The sequence below is a fragment of the Arachis ipaensis genome, chromosome B4, assembly GCF_059453495.1.
Source record: "Arachis ipaensis isolate K30076 ecotype BB chromosome B4, ASM5945349v1, whole genome shotgun sequence".
Taxonomy (NCBI): domain Eukaryota; kingdom Viridiplantae; phylum Streptophyta; class Magnoliopsida; order Fabales; family Fabaceae; genus Arachis; species Arachis ipaensis.
Window position 1 is genome coordinate 95,679,007 of NC_142439.1, and position 25,167 is coordinate 95,704,173.

The 25,167-nt window shown below is 38.0% G+C and overlaps 1 protein-coding gene and 1 non-coding gene across 2 annotated transcripts; both read left to right on the forward strand.

Moving 5' to 3' along the window:
- The first annotated feature begins 442 nt into the window (after window positions 1-442).
- LOC107636632 (uncharacterized) lies at window positions 443-1,078 on the forward strand. The gene has a single exon (XM_016340129.1). It carries the CDS (start codon window positions 443-445, stop codon window positions 1,076-1,078), a length of 636 nt encoding a protein of 211 aa, XP_016195615.1.
- A 15,022-nt stretch (window positions 1,079-16,100) lies between these two features.
- On the forward strand, window positions 16,101-16,208 carry LOC148568447 (small nucleolar RNA R71). The gene has a single exon (XR_015881727.1). It is a non-coding gene; the product is annotated as a small nucleolar RNA R71 (small nucleolar RNA).
- The last annotated feature ends 8,959 nt before the right edge of the window (window positions 16,209-25,167 follow it).

Genomic DNA, 25,167 nt, shown 5'->3' on the forward strand with positions numbered 1-25,167 from the left:
CATGCGGTTGTAAACCAGCATCTATTTGGTGTTCCATCTTTTGCAGACTCTGGATCTCGAAGCCATGCATACTTCAAAGTTTTCTGAGTATGCGAATATGGTTATGTTATCATTATTAATTAAAGTTACCACTACCATTTATTTTATTTGCCTTTTCTGACTAACGGTGGTTCGCATGTCGTAGGTGAAGGTAATGTTGCGACGAAAGATGGTGAGTTTAGTGTCGGAATGAAATTTGGTTTTAGAGAGTCGTGATATCTGCAATCAAAAGTTACACCATCTCTAGAGGAGTTGATTACATTGTGTATGAGTTCGAGCCACAGACATTCTATGCAAAATATTAGGTTATGGTGTAGGATGCGATTGGCTTATCAGAACTAGCTTGATTCAAAAGAAAGGTTGTTGGGAGATCAGGAGATACAATGGCAAACACACGTGCACCATGCGGACGATTTCACGAGATCATGCCAAGTTGGACTCAGACACAATTGCAGATGCTATTAGGTCATTGGTTAAAGTAGACCCATTGATAAAGGTGAAGTCTATTATTGCAGAAGTTCAATCTAGGTTCAACTACACTGTAAGTTACTACAAGACTTGGTTGGCAAAGCAGAAATCTATCGCAAAAATTTTCAGAGATTGGGAAGTTTCTTATCAAACTTTGCTATTATGGTTGAAAGCAATGACTGCGAAGATGCCAAGGTCTCGTGTTAAAATAAAAATGCTCCCTGTTTACCGTGAGAGTGAGGAGGTTCAGGGTGTTAGAGTTCTCCATCGTATTTTTTGGAGCTTCTATCCGTGTATTGTAACATTTAGACACTGCAACCCATTGGTGCAGGTTGATGATACACACCTGTACAAAAAATATAAAGGTACATTTTTAGTTGCAGTTGCACAAGACAAGAACCAAAACATTGTGCCTATTGCATTTGCGATAGTCGAAGGTGAGACAAAAGACGCGTGGGAGTTTTTTCTAACCAATTTGCGGAGATATGTTGTTACCATAGATGGCGTAGGCATTATTTCTAACCGCCATAACTCCATCAACGCAGCAATAGCTCGCAATAATGGTGCATGATCACCACCAAGAGCGTGGCACATATTCTGCATCAGACACATTAGGTCCAACTTCTTAAGGTGGTTCAAGACTCTGTATTTGCATAAACTCGTGGTTAACACATGTATTTGAATTCGTTGTTATCGTCCTATTCATAGTAATTTTGTGGCATCTGCTTATGATTATATGGTTTGTTCAACAGGCTATTCTAGGATGAAATAGAAGTATAACAAAAACTACCAAAGGCTTAAAGAGCGGGGTAAGCTATATACTCAATGGTGCGATGAGATCGTATTCAGAGATGAGTGTTGGCATTCGACGAGGTCATCGTTGGGGACATATGACGAAAAACTTAGTAGAGTGCATAAATTCTATTCTGAAGGGTGTATGCAACCTTCTTTTGATTGCCATTGCTAGGTCTACTTTCTATCCCCTAAATGAATTGTTTACTCGAAAGAATGTCAAGGCTCATGAGCATGTCTGTAATGGATTCACGTATTCAGAATTTGCCATCAAAAGAGTTGAAGAAAGTTTTCGACGTGCAGGAAACATTGTCGTCAATCGGTTCGACAGGCACAATGAGATGTTTGAGGTTTACAAAATGCAAGATGATTTCATTTACACTGTTAGCCTTGTGCAACAACAATGCAATTATGGCCATTTCCAGGTCGAGCGACTCCCAAGTTGTCACGTTCTTGCATGTTGCGCTAACTAGAGTATTGATTGGCCAGTATATGTACAGATGTGTACAAGATGCCTGAAATTTGTAATGTCTACATAGGCGAGTTTGCTTTGATAGGTGACCCATCTACGTGGGCTAGATATGAAAGAGCGAAGGTGATCGCCAATTGGACACTGAGGTGCGTGACAAAAGGAAGATCGAAGTCAACTTGCTGCTTGAATGAGATGGATTTATGGGATATGCGTGGTCCTCGTCGGTATACTATATGTGGATGGGAGGGATATAGCTGCAGCGATGTCCTCAACGCGTAGGTCCAAGCTCTGCCGGGGGTTAATAGTGGTTAAGCATTTTACGTGTTTACGAATTTTAAGCTAATATATAATTTTTTATGTAACTTTGTGACCTATGTGACTTTTTACATAACTTTTTGTGTAACCTCGTGACCTTTGTAACTTTTTATGTAACTTTTCATGCAACTTCATTACCTATTTTAAACTAGCCTGTAAACTTTTTATGTATTTGCGCAATTTATTTATGTATGTGTTAACCAAAAGCATAAACCTTACTTACAATAATAAATATGAGAACAAATAGAAACATCTAAATATACAATATCAGATACAACACCGAATACAAAGCTAAACTCAAACAGTATAAGATAAACTTTAATAGGCTACTTCCTCGGTGTCTTCTTCGAATACTAAGATGGGGTGTATTTATCCGAGAGTGTAGTCTGTGTCTGTAAATTATACAGATGACCCTAAGACATACTGGCATCCTGACCACCACAACCTTCAGAAGCACCCACATCTGGCATGCTGCCACCGCCAGTGTCGTGTGATGAATGGATTTTTTTGATGGTATAGAATTTCACAAATGAAATCTCGTTGCAAGTATAGGTTCTAAACCAACAAATAATCCTCTCATGCAAAAATTTGTTTGTCACAAGTACAAACCCCAATAAAATATAAACCGAAGTATTCAAACCTCGGGTCGTCTCTCAAAAGAATTGCAGGGAAGTGTTCTTGCTATTGGTTATAGGACAAGTATTTTGGGGTTTTGAATAAGGAACATGAAAGATAAATTGCAAGAAAGTAAATGAACTCAAATGAAAAAAGGTCTTGGCAAGGAATGATGGTCAAGGATCTATATCCTTGTCACTAACCAAAACATGATAATTGCAAGGATCAATCTCATTAAGTCATCCTCTAACAAGTGAAGGAAAGTCAAATGAGCTACACCAATCCTAATCCATAAGTTCTAGCCACCTCACTAATTTACTTAGTGGAAGCTAGAGTCAATGGACACCAATTATCAAGACTTGGACATTAACAACTCAATTTCACCTATGTTACCATCCCAAGCCAAGAACACAAAAATCTACTCTAACATCCTTCCAAGCATTTTATCAAATACTTGGAAGGCATAAAAGGAAAGTGAAATAAGATTGCAAGAAATATAAATCTAACAACTACTCAAAGCAAGGAAATAACAATCAACAAAGCAATTAAACAATAAAGGAAACCAAACATGAATTACATTAAAGGAAAATAGAAGAAACAAGAGTGCATCAACAATAAGGTAAACAATTACAAGAATTCAAACACTAAACTAGGAAAGCAAAGGTAGAGGAACAAGAAATTAAAGGGAAAAAGTAAATCAAAGCATGAATTAAACCTAGATCTAAGAAATCCTAATCTACATCTATCCTAATTCTAGAGAGAAGAGAGAGCTTCTCTCTCTAGAAACTAACTAAAGTATGATGTAAAACTAAACTATGTGCTTCCCCCCCCCCTTTGACTCCTTTTGAATTCTGCATGTAATAGTCTCAGAAAAATGAGTTGGATTTGGGCCTGGAGAGCCCAGAAACCGCCCCCAGCATTTTTACTTTAATGAAGTCACGTGCGAGCAGCGACGCGTAAGCGTGGGTCACGTGTATGCGTCATTTGGCATTTTTGCTATCCACGCGTACGCGTTGCTGAATCCTCTCCCAATCCTTGATTTTCCATGACTTCTCCACTTTGCATGCTTTTCTCTTCACTCCTTTGATCCATTCCTAGCCTTTTCAACCTGAAATCACTAACAAACATATCAAAGTATCTAGTGGAATCAAAGGTGAATTAAAATTAACCAATTAAAGGCCTAAAAAGTATATTTTTACACTTAAGCACAAATTAGAAAAAAATCATGAAACCATGCTATTTTAGTGAATAAATATGGGAAAAGGGTGATAAAATCCACTAAATTCAACATAAAATACACCACGAAATAGTGGTGCATCAAATCTCCCCACACTTAAACCATAGCATGTCCTCATGCTAAACCAAGAAAGAGACAAAGGGTATCATCATTTATTGAAATGTAAACTAACTAAATTCAATCTACCTACATGCAACTGTCTAAATGAATGCAATTGCTTGGTCAAAATAAATCAATTCCCAAGAAAACCAATATAAGCATAAGGGCTAAAGGTATTAACAACCAAGCCAAACCACAATTGAATTGAGTTATTAAAGATTTTACAAACTTGCAAGAAAAGTGATGATTCTAGGTGAAAACATATAATTGAGAAATCGAACCCTCACCGGATGTGTATCCGCTCTAATCGCTCAAGTGTATGGGGGTTGATCCACTCAATTCTCTCCTAATCATGCTTTCCAAGATTTATTTTTCAGCTAACAATCAACAATTATTTTATGCATACATACAAATACCATGAGGTCTTTTTCATAGGTTGTAATGGGGTTAGGGTCAAGGTAAGGATGCATATGGTCAAGTGGACTTGAAATTTGAATCTTTGATTAACTTAAGTTTCCCACCTAACCTATATAACAACCTATACAATTCTAAACAAACCTAACTACCCATTCTTTACTTTCTCACACACTCATGCATTCTTTTCTTGATCATCACACATATGCATTGATATTATTATTGAGCTTCACTTTGAGGCATTTTGTCCTCTTTTTATTTCTTTTTTTTTCTATTTTTTTCTTTTTAATATATATATATATTCTTTTTATTTTCTCATTTTTTTCTTTTCAAACTAACAATGATCTGTACAGATGTGCCAAACTGATTGTCCCCAACTATATAGTAGAATCCGGTGGAAATCTCGAATTAGAGGCAAAAACTTAGAATTCAAAGAAGTGGTAAACTAATCTGGAAACACAACCGTTCTGAACACGCAGAAAATGTGAGCCCAAACGTACCGTTTGATGGACTCTTGCGTGTCACACAATTCAGTATCTCTACACCGCTGGACCCATGCAAGATTTACCTTACCCAAGACATGATCATCCGGACCGGGCTGCTGACCAAAACAAGCAAATACTTCTACACAAAAAATTGGTGAGTTTTGTCCGTTATACCCGTGACAGGCTCCCCATTAACTGGGAGGCCAAGTATGTGTGACGTCTTTCAGTGTCATAGTCACTTCGCCATCTAAAAGGTGAAACGTGTGGGTTTCAAGCCTCCATCATTTCATCAAGGCACTCAGGAGTGCAGAATGACCTCTCAATTTGTCTACTTGCGAAACGTGGTGAAACCCAATAAATGCTAGTACCGCTGCAGCTGTCTCGTTAAAGGTCTCTGGCAGATCAAATTTTTTGGACAACACATTCTTGATCGCCTACAAAAAGAAAAATAATTATTATTAATATTACTTGATAACTATAATTAGTATTAACAATAACATTAATAAAAATATTAGTAATTAACCAATCTCAGCTTGCGTTCTGTAGCTATTTTTTTATTTTTTTTCATGCAAAACGTAACCTGCATTTTGCAAGTCTCTACATGTACAAATCCACATATGTAGAACCATGCACGAATATTGGGCTAATTTTTTTATATGATTCACACATGTGAGTTATGCTGGATTTTGGAGTTTTGGGGTGATATACACTGAGACAACGTTATTTTTTGGAATTTAGGGGGAAAGAAATCGGACCATCTGATTTCTTGCAGAAAGAGAAAGTAACTATGAGATCGTTGGTCCAAGTGAAGACGAAGAAGAAGCTGACGGCACTATGAACGGAGATGTGGCGGAAGTTACAAATGCACTAGCGAACCCGCATCTGTTTCAAGAGCATTCTTTCATGCAGTCGTTGGATTTGGAGGCTATGCATACACCGAAGTTTTTCCAATATATGAATGTAGGTATGTAAAGAAAGATAGATGTGTGATATTTTGTAGTAGTAGATCAATAAGGTCAGATGAGTAATATATGTGATCTGTGGATTATAATTTGTGATCGTAGCATTTGATTACTTTACTAGTTAATAGTTCTTTTTTATGGATTATATTTACTAGGTCTTTATGTAGATAAAATAGCTAAAATATAGACTATTATAATTATATCTATTAAAGTGTATTTATCAATTATGTATATAATAAATGATTTATTACTGTATACATAATAAATGATTTATTAGTTATAATGTATAGAGAGATTTTAATTGTTAAGATATATATTTAATGATTATTTATGAAAATATATATCATGCGGTGTGATTGTAGCAGAGCTTCCTGTTGTGGTAGATGGTGAATTCACGGTGGGAATAGAATTCAATTCGAGGAAGGCAGTAACCAAGGCAATGAAAGATTATACCATCCGTAGAGGTGTAGACTATCAGGTGTATGAGTCAAAACCGACGACATTCTATGCTAAATGTACACAATATGGCACAGGTTGTGATTGGCTGATCAGAGTTACCAAAATGCAGAAGAAGTATTGCTGGGAGATGCAAAGGTACAATGGTAGTCACACTTGTACCCGATCTATTATTTCTCAAGACCATTCGAAACTGGATTCCAAGATAGTTGCAGAAGCAATTAAGCCGTTCGTAGAGGTTGACTCATCTATAAAGGTGAAATCAGTCATTGCAGAAGTACAGTCGAAGTTTAACTACACCGTCAGTTATCGCAAAGCATGGTTAGCAAAGCAGAAGGCGATGGAGTCAATTTTCAGAGGTTGGGAAGCATCGTACGAAGCTTTGCCTATATGGTTTGAGGCCATGTGTCACAAGGAGCCTTCAGTAGTGGTTCACTTTGAAACAATGCCTACATACCAGGGGGATGATTTGGTTCGTGATATTTGTGTACTACATCGAGTCTTCTGGAGTTATTACCCTTGTATTAGGGCCTTCAGACACTACAAGCCAGTAGTGCAGGTGAACGTGACTCACTTGTATGAAAAATACAAGGGTTGTTTGTTGGTTGCAGTCTCACAAAATGGCAATATCAATATCGTGCCTATTGCATTTGCCATAGTAGAGGGAGAGACTTCTGACGTATGGTACTTTTTTCTAAGTAACTTGCGTCAACATGTAGTGACATGTGATGGTGTAGGACTTATCTTTGATCGACACGATTCTATCAGGTCAGCTATTGCTCGTAGTAATGGGGCTTGGTCTCCTCCTAGAGCTTTCCATATGTTTTGTATCCGTCATATTAAGTCAAACTTCTAGAGGAAGTTCAAGACACCTTACCTGCAGAAGCTTATCGTCAATATTGGTAAGTTTAAATAAAAGGAACTCTGCTGTTATTGTAATTACGATTGAATAGAATATTGTTCATAGTTGAATGTTTTTTATCATATGATATTCGAGAATGATTCAGGAGTACCAGATGTGCTATCAACGATTACGCAAACAGGGTGAGGCTTACACGTACTGGCTTGACCGGATCCCACATGAGCAGTATGCTTTGGCATTTGATGGTAGATACCGATGGGGTCATATGACCACCAATCTTGTGGAGTGCATCAACTCCGTCTTAAAGGGGGAACGCAATTTCCCAGTCACTGCGCTTGTTAAGGCTACATTTTACAGACTGAATGAGTTGTTCACTAGGAAAAGAGCCGAGGCTGAGGCTCGAATTAATGCTGGGCATGTGTTCTCTGAGCTGGTGTGACCTCCAAGTTGCATGCAAATCAACGAGCATTGGAAAACATACAGGTTAGCTGCTTTGACAGAGAAAATGAAGTCTTTGAAGTACGTGAGATGCTTAGTGGGGTTGCGTATGCAGTTGACCTACGCCGACAATGGTGCAACTGTGATGAATTCCAGGTTAACCGAATTTTGTGTCGACACGTATTTGCTTGTTGTGCAAACCAGCGGTTGGATTGGTAAGTGTACGTTCATGACGTATCCAAGACGGACCAAGTTCGAAGAGTATACAGGGCTAGGTTTAGACTATTGGAAAATCCTACAACTTGGCCTGCTTATCATGGACCTCGTTTCGTTGGCAATCTGTTTCTTAGACGGGTAGCCAAAGGTTGGCCTAAGATGACCTACTTCTTGAATGAGATGGACACTTGTATGTTGCGTGGTCCTAGGCGATGCAAGCAATGCGGTGCCGAGGGCCACAACCATAGTAGATGTCGTCAAAGTGGTGGTCCAAGTGCGGGTCCAGCTGGAGAGTAGGAGTTACTATTGTTGCATTTCCTTTGAGTTTATATTACTGTATGACATTGGCATTTCGATATATTGTATCCAACAAGTTCTTATTCAATTAATAATTCTTTGACACACATGATAGTTAAGAACTTAATTAACATAGTCGATCCGTACATTCAAACCAAAATAGGTCACAACAACTTAATTAACATAGTTGATCCATAAAGTCAAACCAAAATACTACCAACAACCTAATTAACAATTGATACATAAAGTCAAACACATTATTTTCTCATCGCCCACTTCACATCTTTGCAAAAGATTTTGCACTTCTTTGCAACCCTGTTAAAAGCGGGTGGGGTAAACCGATTAGCACTCAGACGTGGAGGATCAGCTCTAAAGTTGTAGCTTTTCCCTTTTTCACTTGTGACCGTACCTATCAAAATATAACACATACACAACTAATCAAATAGAAATTCATTATCAAATAGAAATTCATTATCAATATACAACACATGCAGAGTGCAACTAATCAAATAGAAATTCATTATCAAATAAAAATTCATTATCAATGTACAACACATACAGAGTGCAACTGACCAAAGAGAAATTCATTATTAATATACAACACAAACTAAATTCTTGTTGAAAATACAAGATAGTGCTCTAGCCCAATAAAATCTAACATATTCAATGTAATGAATCTAATAGTTCACTTTACCTGCACTAGGCGCTGGATCATCATGGTAGTCTTCATCATCTTGACAGGTCAACTCATCATCGACATCATCATCGTCCTCCTCATCCTCATTGTCGTTTTCATCATCACCATCACTATCCGGAAGATCTACTAGGTAGTCATTAGTCTCATCATCAACTGCCTTGTTACTCTCTTGAATTAGACTCATTGGAATATGCCTAGGGTTTTTACTCTGTATAATCTCTCTCGTGGCATCAGCACTCATTGAAGTGCAAACCTGAAGTCTCAAATCTAAAGACCTCATAACTGGAGTAATACCACTCGGATGTGCCAGATGGTCAGTAGGAATGTCCTCATGGTTACCTGAATGTGAGTGACCTGGCCCCAGAGCCATGAAACCAAGCAGCTGGCTGAATGAAGCTTGCTCCCCTGCCTCAAACTATGGACCACTCTAATACTGTTGATGTAACGGGATTGATGGTGAAAAATAATCCGACGGATGCATGTGAGGAACATATGGTGTAACATACTCAACCTCCTATTGTGTTGGTGGCGGTGGCGGTGCCAGTGCCAGTGCCGCTGGTTATTGTTGTTGATTCTCCTGATTATGAACTGGAGGACCTTTTGGAACATCTTGAAATAAGAGGTCCGATAAGTGCAAGTGGGCACTGAATGCTCCTCGGTACCTGGTGCGCAGAAATCGTGACAGTTCCATTCCTTGGTAACGGCGCTGAAAGCTTTGTACGCACGTTCATAATCTTAATTCTTTGTCACAACTTTGCACAGCTGACCAGCAAGTGCACTGGGTCGTCCAAGTAATAAACCTTACATGAGTAAGGGTCGATCCCACGGAGATTGTCGGTTGAAGCAAGCTATGGTCACCTTGTAAATCTCAGTCAGGCGGATTCAAATGTATTAAGAGATTATAGTATACTAAAAGATAATTAAAATAGGATAGAGATACTTATGTAATTCATTGGTGAGAGTTTCAGATAAGCGTATAGAGATGTTTTTCGTTCCTCTGAACCTCTACTTTCCTGCTGTCTTCATCCAATCATTCCTACTCCTTTCCATGGCAAGCTTTATGTAGGGCATCACCATTGTCAATGGCTACATCCCATCCTCTCTGTGAAAATGGTCCAATGCGCTATCACTGCATGGCTAATCATCTGTCGGTTCTCGATCATACTAGAATAGGATTTACTATCCTTTTGCGTCTGTCACTACGCCCAGCACTCGCGAGTTTGAAGCTCGTCACAGCCATCCCTTCCCAGATCCTACTCGGAATATCACAGACAAGGTTCAGACTTTCCGGATCTCAAGAATGGCCATCCATGGTTCTAACTTATACCACGAAGATTCTAATATCTCGAACTCGGTCCTCTGTATTAGATATCTAAGAGATACTCATTCTAGCTTGTTTGCATGTAGAACAGAAGTGTTTGTCAGGCACGCGTTCGTAAGTGAGAATGATGATGAGCGTCACATAATCATCACATTCATCATGTTCTTGGGTGCGAATGAATATCTTAGAAGCGGAATAAGCTTGAATTGAATAGAAAAACAGTAGTACTTTGTATTAATTCATGAGGAACAGCAGAGCTCCACACCTTAATCTATGGAGTGTAGAAACTCTACCGTAGAAAATACATAAGAACAAGGTTCAGGCATGGCCGAGAGGCCAGCCCCCATGAAAGTCTAAGATAGCATAAAACTGATCAAAGATCTCTCCGAAGATAGTAAAAAGTCCTATTTATACTAAACTAGTTACTAGGGTTTACAGAAATGACTAAATGATGCAGAAATCCACTTTCGGGGCCCACTTGGTGTGTGCTTGGGCTGAGCATTGAGCTTTACATATGTAGAGGTCTTTCTTGGAGTTGAACGCTAGTTTGTAACCTGTTTCTGGCGTTTAACTCCACTTTGCAACCTATTTCTAGCGTTTGACTCCAGAATGTAGCATGGTACTGGCGTTCAACGCCAGTTTACTTTGACTATCCTTAATCAAAGTATGGACTATTATATATTGTTGGAAAGCCCTGGATGTCTACTTTCCAACGCAATTAAAAGCGCGCCATTTGGAGTTCTGTAGCTTCAGAAAATCCACTTTGAGTGCAGGGAGGTCAGAATCCAACAGCATCTGCAGTCCTTCTTCAACCTCTTAATCTGATTTTTGCTCAAGTCCCTCAATTTCAGCCAAAAAATACCTGAAATCACAGAAAAACACAAAAACTCATAGTAAAGTCTAGAAATGTGAATTTTAATAAAAAACTAATAAAAATATATTAAAAACTAACTAAATCATACTGAAAACTCTGTAAAAACAATGCCAAAAAGCGTATAAATTATCCGCTCATCACAACACCAAACTTAAATTGTTGCTTGTCCCCAAGAAAATGAAAATCAAATAGGATAAAAAGAAGAGAATATACTATAAATTCCAAAATATCAATGAAACTTAGCTCCAATCAAATGAGCGAAACTTGTAGCTTTTTGCCTCTTGAATAGTTTTGGCATCTCACTTTATCCATTGAGGTTCAGAATGATTGGCATCTATAGGAACTTAGAATTCAGATAGTGTTATTGATTCTCCTAGTTCAGTATGTTGATTCTTGAACATAGCTACTTTATGAGTCTTGGCCGTGGCCCTAAGCACTTTGTTTTCCAATATTACCACCGGATACATAAATGCCACAGACACATAACTGGATGAACCTTTTCAGATTGTGACTCAGCTTTGCTAAAGTCCCCAATTAGAGGTGTCCAGGGTTCTTAAGCACACTCTTCTTTTGCTTTGGACCTTGACTTTAACCGCTCAGTCTCAAGTTTTCACTTGACACCTTCACGCCACAAGCACATGGTTAGGGACAGCTTGGTTTAGCCGCTTAGGCCAGGATTTTATTCCTTTAGGCCCTCCTATCCACTGATGCTCAAAGCCTTGGATCCTTTTTATTACCCTTGCTTTTTGGTTTTAAGGGCTATTGGCTTTTTGGTCTTGCCTTTTGGTTTAAAGAGGTTTTGCCTTTTTCTGCTTGCTGTATTTTTTTTTTCGCCATTTTTTTCTGCAAGCTTTTGTATTCACTGCTTTTTCTTGCTTCAAGAATCATTTTTATGATTTTTTCAGATTATCAAATAACATTTCTCCTTTTTCCTTATTCTTCAAGAGCCAACATATTTAACATTCATAAACATCAACTTCAAAAGACATATGCACTGTTCAAGCATGCATTCAGAAAACAAAAAGTGTTGCCACCACATCAAAATAATTAAACTAGTTTCAAGGATGAATTCGAAACCATGTACTTCTTGTTCTTTTGTAATTAAAACAGTTTTCATTTAAGAGAGGTGATGGATTCATATTCATAACTTTAAGGCATAGACACTTAGACACTAATGATCATATAGTAAAGACACAAACATAAATAAAACATAAAGCTCAAAAATCGAAAAACAGGAAAATAAATAAACAAGGAGATTAAGGAATGAGTCCACCTTAGTGAGGGTGGCGTCTTCCTCTTCTTGAAGAACTAATGGTGCTCTTGAGCTCCTCTATGTCTCTTCCTTGTCTTTCTTGCTCCTCCCTCATAGCTCTTTGATCTTCTCTAATTTCATGGAGGAAGATGGAGTGCTCTTGGTGCTCCACCCTTAGTTATCCCATGTTAGAACTTAATTCTCCTAGGGAAGTGTTGATTTATTCCCAATAATTCTGTGGAGGAAAGTGCATCCCCTGAGGCATCTCAGGGATTTCATGGTGAGGAATTTCCTCATACTCATGTTGAGGTCTATGATCTCTTGTTTCCTCCATCCTTTTCCTGGTGATGGGCTTATCCTCTTCAATGAGGATGTCTCCCTCTATGTCAATTCCAGCTGAATTGCAGAGGTGGCATATGAGGTGAGGAAAGGCTAACCTTGCCCAAGTGGAGGACTTGTCAGCTACCTTGTAGAGTTCTTGAGGTATAATCTCATGAACTTCCACCTCTTCTCCAATCATGATACTATGGATCATGATGGCCCCGTCTATAGTAACTTCAGACCGGTTACTAGTAGGAATGATTGAGCGTTGAATGAACTCTAGCCATCCCCTAGCCACTGATTTGAGGTCATGCCTTCTTAATTGAACCGGCTTGCCTCTTGAGTCAATTTTCCATTGAGCTCCTTCCTCACATATGTCTATGAGGACTTGGTCCAACCTTTGATCAAAGTTGACCCTTCTTGTGTAGGGGCGTGCGTTCTCTTCCATCATTGGCAAGTTGAACGCCAGCCTTACATTTTCCGGACTAAAATCTAAGTATTTCTCCCGAACCATGGTAAGCCAATGCTTTGGATTTAGGTTCACACTTTGATCATGGTTCCTAGTGATCCATGCGTTTGCATAGAACTCTTGAACCATTAGGATCCCGACTTGTTGAATGGGGTTGGTGAGAACTTCCCAACATCTTCTTTGGATCTTAAGTCAGATCTCCGGATACTCATTCTTCTTGAGCTTGAAAGGAACCTCAGGGATCACTTTCTTCTTGGCCACAACTTCATAGAAGTGGACTTGATGGACCTTTGAGATGAATCTCTCCATCTCCCATGACTCAGAGGTGAAAGCAATTGCCTTCCCTTTCCTCTTTCTAGAGGTTTCTCTGGCCTTAGGTGCCATAAATGGTTATGGAAAAATAAATAGCAATGCTTTTACCACACCAAACTTAAAATGTTTGCTCGTCCCCGAGAAAAAGAAGAAAGAAGTGAGTAGAAAAAGAAGAAAAAAATGGAAGAGAGGGAGAGAGAGTAGGTTTTGGCCAAGTGGAAGAAGAGAGGGTTGTGTTGTGGGAAATAGAAGAAGGAATGAGGGGTTTATATAGAGGTGGGGAGGGGTTTAGGGTTCGGCCATTTAGGGTTGGGTTTGGGAGGGAAATTATTGAATTTGAAGGTAGGTAGGGTTTATGGGGAAGAGAAGATGGATGTGAGTGGTGAGGGGGTGATGGGAAAGAGTGATTGAAGTGATTGGTGAAGGGCATTTGGGGAAGAGAGTTATGAAAAGGTGGGAAGAGGAGAGAAGAAGGGTAGGTGGGGATCCTGTGGGGTCCACAGATCCTGAGGAGTTCTGTGGGGCCTACAGATCAAGTGGGGCCAAGGACTTAACATCCCTGCCTCAATTAGGCGTGTAAAATGACCTTATTGTGCAATTCTGGCATTTAACGCCACTTCCATGCTTGTTTCTGGCGTTAAACGCCAGCTCCATGCTTATTTCTGGCGTTTAACGCCAGCTTTCCTCTGGGTGCAATCCTGGCGTTTAAACGCCAGACTGCTGCTTATTTCTGGCATTTAACGCCAGTTCCATGCTCTGTTCTGGCGTTAAACGCCAGCCAGATGCTCCTTACTGGCGTTTAAACGCCAGTAAGCTCTTCCTCCAGGGTGTGCTGTTTTCAATGCTGTTTTTCATTCTATTTTTTTGATTTTTCAGTAGTTTTTGTGACTCCACATGATCATCAACCTAATAAAACACGAAATAATAATAAAGAGAAAATAAAATAAAATTGATTAAATAACATTGGGTTGCCTCCCAACAAGCGCTTCTTTAATATCAATAGCTTGACAGTGAGCTCTCATGGAGCCTCACAGATAATCAGAGCAAGGTTGGAACCTCCCAACACCAAACTTAGAGTTTGAATGTGGGGGTTCAACACCAAACTTAGAGTTTGACTGTGGAGGCTTTGGTTGACTCTGCAGTGAGAGAAGCTTTTCATGCTTCCTCTCCATGGTTACAGAAGGAGATCCTTGAGTTTTAAACACAAGGTTGTCCTCATTTAGTTGAAGGATCAACTCTCCTCTGTCCACATCAATCACAGCTCTTGCTGTGGCTAGGAAGGGTCTTCCAAGGATGATGGATTCATCCTCATCCTTCCCAGTGTCTAGGATTATGAAATCAGCAGGGATGTAAAGGCCTTCAACCTTTACTAGCACGTCCTCTACTAGTCCATAAGCCTGTTTCATAGATTTGTCTGCCATCTCTAATGAGAATTTGACAGCCTGTACCTCAAAGATTCCCAGTTTCTCCATTACAGAGAGTGGCATGAGGTTTATCCCTGATCCAAGGTCACATAGAGCCTTCTCAAAGGTCATGGTGCCGATGATACAATGTATTAAGAACTTTCCAGGATCCTGTTTCTTCTGAGGCAATCTCAGTTGATCCAGATCACTTAGTTCATTGATGAGCAAGGGAGGTTCATCTTCCCAAGTCTCATTACCAAATAATTTGGCATTCAGCTTCATGATTGCACCAAGGTACTTGGCAACTTGCTCTTCAATGACATCTTCATTCTCTTCAGAAGAAGAATACTCATCAGAGCTCATGAATGGCATAAGGAGGTTCAATGGAATCTCTATGGTCTCTAATTGAGCCTCAGATTCTTTTGGTTCCTCAAAGGGAAAATCCTTATTGATCACTGGACGTCCCAGGAGGTCTTCCTCACTGGGATTCACGTCCTTTCCCTCCCTTGTAGGTTCGGCCATGATGGTTAAATCAATGGCTTTGCACTCTCTCTTTGGATTTTCTTCTGTATTGCTTGGGAGAGTACTAGGAGGGGTTTCAGTGACCCTTTTACTCAGCTGGCCCACTTGTGCCTCCAGATTTCTAATGGAGGACCTTGTTTCATTCATGAAACTTAAAGTGGCCTTAGATACATCAGAGACTATATTTGCTAAGTTAGATGGATTGTGCTCAGAGTTCTCTGTTTGTTGCTGAGTGGATGATGGAAAAGGCTTGCTATTGCTAAACCTGTTTCTTCTACCATTGTTAAAGCCTTGTTGAGGCTTTTGTTGATCCTTCCATGAGAAATTTGGATGATTTCTCCATGAGGGATTATAGGTGTTTCCATAGGGTTCACCCATGTAATTCACCTCTGCTATTGCAGGGTTCTCAGGATCATAAGCTCCTTCTTCAGAAGATGCCTCTTTAGTACTGTTGGATGATTCCTTCAATCCATTCAGACTCTGTGAGATCATATTGACTTGTTGAATCAATATTTTATTCTGAGCCAATATGGCATTCAGAGTATCAATTTCAAGAACTCCCTTCTGTAGAGGCGTCCCATTACTTACAGGATTCCTCTCAGAAGTGTACATGAACTGGTTATTTGCAACCATGTCAATGAGTTCTTGAGCTTCTGCAGGCATTTTCTTTAGGTGAATGGATCCACCTGCAGAATGGTCCAATGACATCTTAGATAGTTCAGACAGACCATCATAGAAGATATCCAGGATGGTCTATTCTGAAAGCATGTCAGAAGGACACCTTTTGGTCAGTTCCTTGTATCTCTCCTAAGCTTCATAGAGGGATTCACCTTCCTTTTGTCTGAAGGTTTGAACATCCACTCTAAGCTTGCTAAGCTTTTGAGGAGGAAAGAACTTGGCTAAGAAAGCTGTGACCAGCTTATCCCAAGAGTTCAGGCTATCTTTAGGTTGAGAGTCCAACCATACTCTAGCTCTGTCTCTTACAGCAAAGGGGAAAAGCATAAGCCTGTAGACCTCGGGATCAACCCCATTGGTCTTAACAGTATCACAGATCTGCAAGAATTCAGTTAAGAACTGAAAAGGATCTTCTGATGGAAGTCCATGAAACTTGCAATTCTGTTGCATCAGAGAAACTAATTGAGGCTTAAGCTCAAAATTGTTTGCTCCAATGGCAGGGATTGAGATGCTTCTTCCATGTAAATTGGAATTTGGTGCAGTAAAGTCACCAAGCATCTTCCTTGCATTGTTATTATTTTCAGCCATATCTCCTTCTTTTTCGAAAATTTCTGTCAGATTTTCTCTAGAGAGTTGTGCTTTAGCTTCCCTTAGCTTCCTCTTCAGAGTCCTTTCAAGTTCAGGATCAGCTTCAACAAGAATGTTCTTATCCTTGTTCCTGCTCATATGAAAAAGAAGAGAACACAAAAGAAAATATGGAATCCTCTATGTCACAGTATAGAGATTCCTGTATGTGAGTATAAGAATAGAAGAATAGAAGAAGAGAAATTCGAACACCAAGAGGAAGAGAGGGTTCGAATTTTGAGATGAAGAGAAGTGTTAGTAAATAAATAAATAATTAGAAGGAGATGAGAGAGAGGGAATTTGAAAAATTAATTAAATTAAAAATAAAATTTAAAGTTAAATTTTGAAAATTAAAATTGAAATCAAATTAAATTAAAAGTTAAAACAATTAGTTAATAAAAAAAATAAATTTGAAAAAAGGGGGAAGGGATTTTCGAAAATTAAAGGTAGAGAGTTAGTTAGGCAGTTTTGAAAAAGATAAGGATCAAACAAAAAGTTAAGTGGTTAATTGAAAAAGATTTGAAAATCAAATTTGAAAAGATAAAAAGTTAGAAAAGATTTTGAAATTAAATTTTGAAAAAGATGTGATTGAAACCTAATTTGAAAAAGATTTGAAAAAGAAATTTAAAAAGATTTGATTTTGAAAATTAAAGTTGATTACTTGACTAACAAGAAACTAAAAGATATGATTTTAAAATTTAAAGATTGAACCTTTCTTACTAGGCAAGTAACAAACTTAATATTTTTGAATCAATCACATTAATTGTTAGTAATATTTTCGAAAATATGAAATAAACATAAGAAAACGATTTTGAAAATTATGAAATAATATAAGAAAAAGATTTTCGAAAATCAATTTGAAAAATTTTCGAAAATATTAGAAAGAAATTTTGAAAAAGATTTGATTTTTGAAAAAGTTTTTGAAAAAGATAGAATTTTTAAATTGAAAATTTGATTTGACTCATAAGAAACAATTTGATTTTAAAAAGTTTTGAAAAAGTCAACTCAAATTTTCGAAAATTTAAGAGTGAAAAAGGGAAAGATATTTTTTTGATTTTTGAATTTTAATAAAGAAAGAGAAAAACATAAAAAAGACTCAATGCATAAAAATTTTGGATCAAAACATGTGATGCATGCAAGAACACTATGAATGTCAAGATGAACACCAAGAACACTTTGAATGTCAAGATGAACACCAAGAACTTATTTTTGAAAAATTTTCAAGAAAAGAAAACATGCAAGACACCAAACTTAAAAATTTTTATTCTTTAGACATTAATGTTTCAAGAATGCATATGAAAAACAAGAAAAGACACAAAACAAGAAAATATGAAGATCAAACAAGAAGACTGGCCAAGAACAACTTGAAGATCATGAAGAATGCAATGCATGAATTTTCGAAAAATTTTTAGAAAATTAAAAAGATACAATTGACACCAAACTTAAAACTTGACACAAGACTCAAACAAGAAACACAAAAATATTTTTGATTTTATAATTTTATAATTTTTTGGATTTTTTTTTCAAAAATTATATTGGAAAAACGAAAAAGAAGAAATTTTTATTTTTTTTTGTAATTTTTTTTGAAAATAATAATAATAAAAACAAAAAGATTAAAATTAAAATAAAATTACTTAATCTGAGCAACAAGATGAACTGTCAGTTGTCCAAATTCGAACAATCCCCGGCAACGGCGCCAAAAACTTGGTGTGCAGAAATCGTGACGGTTCCATTTCTTGGTAACGGCGCTGAAAACTTTGTACGCACGTTCATAATCTTAATTCTTTGTCACAACTTTGCACAGCTGACCAGCAAGTGCACTGGGTCGTCCAAGTAATAAACCTTACGTGAGTAAGGGTCGATCCCACGGAGATTGTCGGCTTGAAGCAAGCTATGGTCACCTTGTAAATCTCAGTCAGGCGGATTCAAATGTATTAAGAGATTATAGTATACTAAAAGATAATTAAAATAGGATACAGATACTTATGTAATTCATTGGTGAGAGTTTCAGATAAGCGTATAGAGATGCTTTTCGTTCCTCTGAACCTCTGCTTTCCTGCTGTCTTCATCCAATCATTCCTACTCCTTTCCATGGCAAGCTTTATGTAGGGCATCACCGTTGTCAATGGCTACATCCCATCCTCTCTGTGAAAATGGTCCAATGCGCTGTCATTACATGGCTAATCATCTGTCGGTTCTCGATCATACTGGAATTGGATTCACTATCTTTTTGCATTTGTCACTACACCCAGCACTCACGAGTTTGAAGCTCGTCACAGCCATCCCTTCCCAGATCCTACTCGGAATACCACAGACAAGGTTTAGACTTTCCGGATCTCAAGAATGGCCATCCATGGGTTCTAACTTATACCACGAAGATTCTAATATCTCGGACTCGGTCCTCTGTATTAGATATCTAAGAGATACTCATTCTAGCTTGTTTGCATGTAGAACAGAAGTGTTTGTCAAGCACGCGTTCGTAAGTGAGAATGATGATGAGCGTCACATAATCATCACATTCATCATGTTCTTGGGAGCGAATGAATATCTTAGAAGTGGAATAAGCTTGAATTGAATAGAAAAATAGTAGTACTTTGTATTAATTCATGAGGAACAGCAGAGCTCCACACCTTAATCTATGGAGTGTAGAAACTCTACCGTAGAAAATACATAAGAACAAGGTTCAGGCATGGCCGAGAGGCCAGCCCCCATGAAGTCTAAGATAGCATAAAACTGATCAAAGATCTCTTCGAAGATAGTAAAAAGTCCTATTTATACTAAACTAGTTACTAGGGTTTACAGAAATGACTAAATGATGCAGAAATCCACTTTCGGGGCCCACTTGGTGTGTGCTTGGGCTGAGCATTGAGCTTTACATATGTAGAGGTCTTTCTTGGAGTTGAACGCTAGTTTGTAACCTGTTTCTGGCGTTTAACTCCACTTTGCAACCTATTTCTGGCGTTTGACTCCAGAATGCAGCATGGTACTGGCGTTCAATGCCAGTTTACGTCATCTATCCTTAATCAAAGTATGAACTATTATATATTGTTGGAAAGCCCTGGATGTCTAATTTAAAACGCAATTAAGAGCGCGCCATTTGGAGTTCTGTAGCTTTAGAAAATCCACTTTGAGTGCAGGGAGGTCAGAATCCAACAGCATCTGCAGTCCTTCTTCAACCTCTGAATCTAATTTTTGCTCAAGTCCCTCAATTTCAGCCAGAAAATACCTGAAATCACAGAAAAATACAAAAATTCATAGTAAAGTCCAGAAATGTGAATTTTATTTAAAAACTAATAAAAATATATTAAAAACTAACTAAATTATACTGAAAACTCTATAAAAACAATGCCAAAAAGCATATAAATTATCCGCTCATCAGTACCAATGCATGTAAATGTCCAAAGGATAATGTAAAGGCACCAAGTCATCAGCAAGAACGTGACTATACCAATTGATCCACTGCATCACCCAAAAAGATTGGGTGTCGGCCCAATCTTGATTCTTAGGTCCAGTTAGTACTTCACTGTGTGATGCACCTAGATGCTGCTCTTGATTAGGAATTCCCTGGATCAAGCCAAATTGCCTCCTAAATCTATCAGATGCATGCCACTCGACGCATTCGAAAGATATAAGCAGCATTGTGGCACTCCAAATAACCGAATGATGACGGATGTCTAAAGGAATCATGTCTGGCTCAATGTGTTCAATGCCATAAGCCTGCCAAACAAATTGGACACATCAAAACTATCAGATGATTACACAATAATTAATTCATTGACCAAACAAAAGCAGGTACTAGTTTTTTACAACATACATATCCTTCTTGCAGATCATCCAACAACCTCCTGTAGTGCACAAGCGAATGATATCGGTAAGTATAGTTTTCACGATCCCAGTTACGCCACCTGCCGCCAGACAATCTCTTAGTTAACTTATTTTGTAAAAAATAATATACAATTTCTAGTATTTCTTTCAATGCATACATTAATTCATTTTATCTATTTACAATAGGAAACACTCGAGGATTGCTGGGAATCGACACGAGAAATAGTAGACGAATCCAAGCCCAAGTAAGCAAAAGTGTCAGTAGAGCATCCATCTCCTTGCAGTCAACACGAGTTGCTCTACACAATGATCTATACAAGTGTTCATGGCATGTCGATCCCCAACTAAACTGTATGATCCCAGCAAAGTTACGGAGCAACGGCAGAAATTTCCAGTGCACCGCTACACCCGACTTGTCTCCAAACAGAATTGTCCTAAATAACATTATGTGACACTTTACGTACCTCTGAATGTGAATATCATCAGTCAAGACTATCCGATCTTTCAAACCCCTAAACTACGTCAATTTTATAAAGCTTTCTCTACGGTCCATCTTCCTCGGTGCATCCCCAAAGTGGTGCAAGCACTCGGCCTCCAAAGCCTCAAAACTACTCATGGTCGGTCCTGTAGCTGGAAGACTATTTGTCAGCAGACCAAGAATTATCGCCACATCCTCCAACGTCACAGCACACTCACCAACCGAAAAATAAAATGTGTGAATCTCAGGCCGCCATCTCTCGATTAGAGCATTAATAATTACTGACTAATATTGGATGACTCCAATTTGGAAAACATGATAAAAAAAACCAATCTCCCATAAATGCCCCTCAACAATTTGGTTGTATGGATCCGGCGGCTTTGGAAATTTTACCATCTTACTAAAATCGACAATATTGTCGTCGATATTATTATTTAAAATCGATGCCATTTTTGTCGATATTTGATTCAATAAAATCGACATTTTTGTCTATAATTTGAGCTTGAGAAATTTACCTGCTTAATAAAATCGAGAATCATGCCGTCGATATTATTATATAAAATCGATGTCATTTCTGTCGATATTTGATTCAATAAAATCGACACAATTGCCGTTGATTTAATTATTTAGATACCGACTAATTCTTTATCTATATTTTATCTATTTTAAATTTAAAAAGCGACAACACTATCGTCGATTTTAATAGCCATATTTTTAAATTATTTTTTATTTGAAAAATAGTAAACAATTAATGCAAATAAACTTTTAAATATAGAAATAAAATTTATATAAAATATTAGATAACAAGACAAATAAACTTTTAAATATAAAAATAAAATTTATACTAAATATTAGATAATGAGTTTACAAACTTATCAAAATAATAAATAATCCTCTAACAGAAAGACTCAAGGCAAGATAAATAACTAAACTTAGACTTATATTTGTTTAAATTGCAATCCACCAATAATACAAAATATTCAAATTAAAGTAAATAACCTACTCATACTCGTCTAAATAATCATTCGAGTCATAAAAATCATCAGAATCATCCTCCCTTTGAGAACTTTATGGTTGTCCTGTTCGCCGCAGAATAAGTGGGAGTTTTCTACCTGGGGCTGGGGCTGGGGCTGGGACTGTGCTTTTATGAGAAATTGGAAAAGTAAAAAGCAGAGGTACAAAAACACATGATCCAGAACTACTAGGACCCATAGCCCTCACATATAGTTCTGGAGCCAGAAACTCAGGAGTCCCTTTCAAAATCAAAGAACAGAAAAAAAAGAAAGAAAAGTTTAATGCTCCATTTAGGATCCGGCGTACGAAAAAATATGCATATATTATAAGAAAATTATAGTATGTTACCAATAACACTTTGAGTAGTTGGTTGCTGCATGACAATTGCCAAAGTAATTACTAAAGAGGATAAACTACCAAAATGAACTGATAAAAATAACCTAAAAAAGATACAAACAACAAATAAGTTGAGAGAGAGGAATGCAAAGATCTTGTACCTGCTATCTGGTAACATAGAAACCTTTGGGGAGAAGGTCATTCCAGATGGCGAATTTGCCCGGAAGAATGAAAGGGTTGCCCAAATTTATAACTGCAGCTACTCTTTCTGGGTGCAGAGCTACTGTAAGATACCCTGGGATGGAACCAAAATCCTTACCAACAAGGAAAGCCTGTCTTAGTGCACAAAATTATGATTCACACTTTTCACAACTCCGCACAACTAACCAGTAAGTGCACTGGGTCGTCCAAGTAATACCTTACGTGAGTAAGGGTCGATCCCATGGAGATTGTCGGCTTGAAGCAAGCTATGGTCATCTTGTAAATCTTAGTTAGGCGGATTTAATTGGTTATAAGGTTTTGATAATTAAAAGATAAATAAAACATAAAATAAAATAGAGATACTTATGTAATTCATTGGTGGGAATTTCAGATAAGCGTTTGGAGATGCTTTGTTGCTTCTGAACCTCTGCTTTTCTATTGTCTTCTTCCAATCATGCGTGCTCCTTTCCATGGCAAGCTGTATAATCCTCTCGGATGAAAAATACCAGGTACAATCTTTGCATGGCTAATCAACTGTCGGATTTCTCATCTCGGATGAAAAATACCAGGTACAGCTACCGCACGGCTAATATCTGTCGGTTCTCACTAGCGTCGGAATAGGACCCTTATCCTTATGCACACTATCACTGCGCCCAACATTCGCAAGTTTGAAGCTCGTCATAGTCATCCCTTCCCAGATCCTACTCGAAATACCACAGACAAGGTTTAGACTTTCCGGATCTCAGGAATGGCTGCCAATTGGTTCTAGCCTATACCACAAAGATCCTAATCTCATGGACTCAGTCCATGTATTAGAGACCCAAGAGAATATACTCCGGCTGTCGTCTAATGACTAGGTTGAACATCATGTAGACCGCTTGTGGTTGTCAGGCACGCAGATCTTGGCTAAGCGAGTAATGAAGATTGGGTGATTGTCATGGGTCACCCCTTCATTCGGACTTAACTGAATTAAGTACGAGAGTATATCTTGGAGAAGAAGTAAGCGTGAATTGGAAGAGAAATAATAGTACTTGCATTAATTCATGAAGAATAATAGAGCTCCGCACCTTAATGTATGAGGTGTAGAAACTCCACCGTAGAAAATACATAAGAGAAGAAGGTCTAGGCATGGCCGAATGGCCAGCCTCTAATGTCTAAGTCTAAGGACTAAACGTCCAGAGATAGATGCGAATACAATAGTAAAAAGTGCTATTTATACTAAACTAGTTACTAGGGATTATAGAAAATAAGTAACTAAGTGCAGATAGTGCAGAAATCCACTTCCGGGGCCCACTTGGTGTGTGCTTAGGCTGAGAATTGGGCTTTACACGTGCATAGGCCATTCTTGGAGTTAAACGCCAGCTTGGGTGCCAGTTTGGGCGTTTAACTCTAGTTCTGGTGCCAGTTCCGGCGTTTTACTCTAGAAAAGGGTCTCTAGTGGGCGTTTGAACGCCTGTTTGGGCCATCAAATCTCGGGCAAAGCATAGACTATTATACATTAATGGAAAGCCCAAGATGTTTACTTTCCAACGAAATTAAGAGCGCACCAATTGGGCTTCTGTAGCTCCAGAAAATCTACTTCGAGTGCAGGAGGGTCAGAATCCAACAGCATCTGCAGTCCTTTTTCAGCCTCTGAATCAGATTTTTTCTCAGGTCCCTCAATTTCAGCCAGAAAATACATGAAATCACAGAAAAACACACAAACTCATAAAAAATAATAAAAATATAATAAAAAGTAATTAAAACATGCTAAAAACTATGTAAAAACAATGCCAAAAAGGGTATAAATTATCTCCTCATCACAACACCAAACTTAAATTGTTGCTTGTACCCAAGCAACTAAAAATAAAATAGGATAAAAAGAAGAAAAAATACAATAAATTCCAAAAATATCAATGAAGATTAGTTTTAATTAGATGAACGGGGCTAGTAACTTTTTGCTTCTGAACAGTTTTAGCATCTCACTTTATCCTTTGAAGTTCAGAATGATTGGCATCCATAGGAACTCAGAATTCCGATTTGTGTTATTGATTCTCCTAGTTCAGTATGTTGATTCTTGAACACAGCTACTTTATGAGTCTTGGCTGTGACCCTAAGCATTTTGTTTTCCAGTATTACCACCGGATACATAAATGCCACAGACACATAACTGGGTGAACCTTTTCAGATTGTGACTCAGCTTTGCTAGAGTTCCCAGTTAGAGGTGCCCAGAGCTCTTAAGCATACTCTTTTTGCTTTGGACTATGAATTTAACCGCAAAGTCTCAAGCTTTTTACTTGACACCTTCACGCCACAAGCACATGGTTAGGGACAGCTTGGTTTAGCTGCTTAGGCCAGGATTTTATTCCTTTGGGCCCTCCTATCCATTAAGGCTCAAAGCCTTGGATCCTTTTTACCCTTGCCTTTTTAATAACATTTCTTTTTTTCATTATTCTTTCAAGAGCCAACAATTTTAACATTCATAAACTCCACTATAGAAAATATGCACTGTTCAAGCATTCATTCAGAAAACAAAAAGTATTGCCACCACATCAAAATAATTAAACCATTTTCAATATAGAATTCAAAATTCATGTACTTCTTGTTCTTTTGCAATTAAAAACATTTTTCAATTAAGAAAGGTGAAGGATTCATGGAGTCATTCATAGCTTTAAGACATAGACACTAGACACTAAT

Coding starts and splice junctions, on each gene's coding strand:
- LOC107636632 (XM_016340129.1), top strand. CDS start 443: ATGCGGACGATTTCACGAGATCATGCCAAGTTGGACTCAGACACAATT.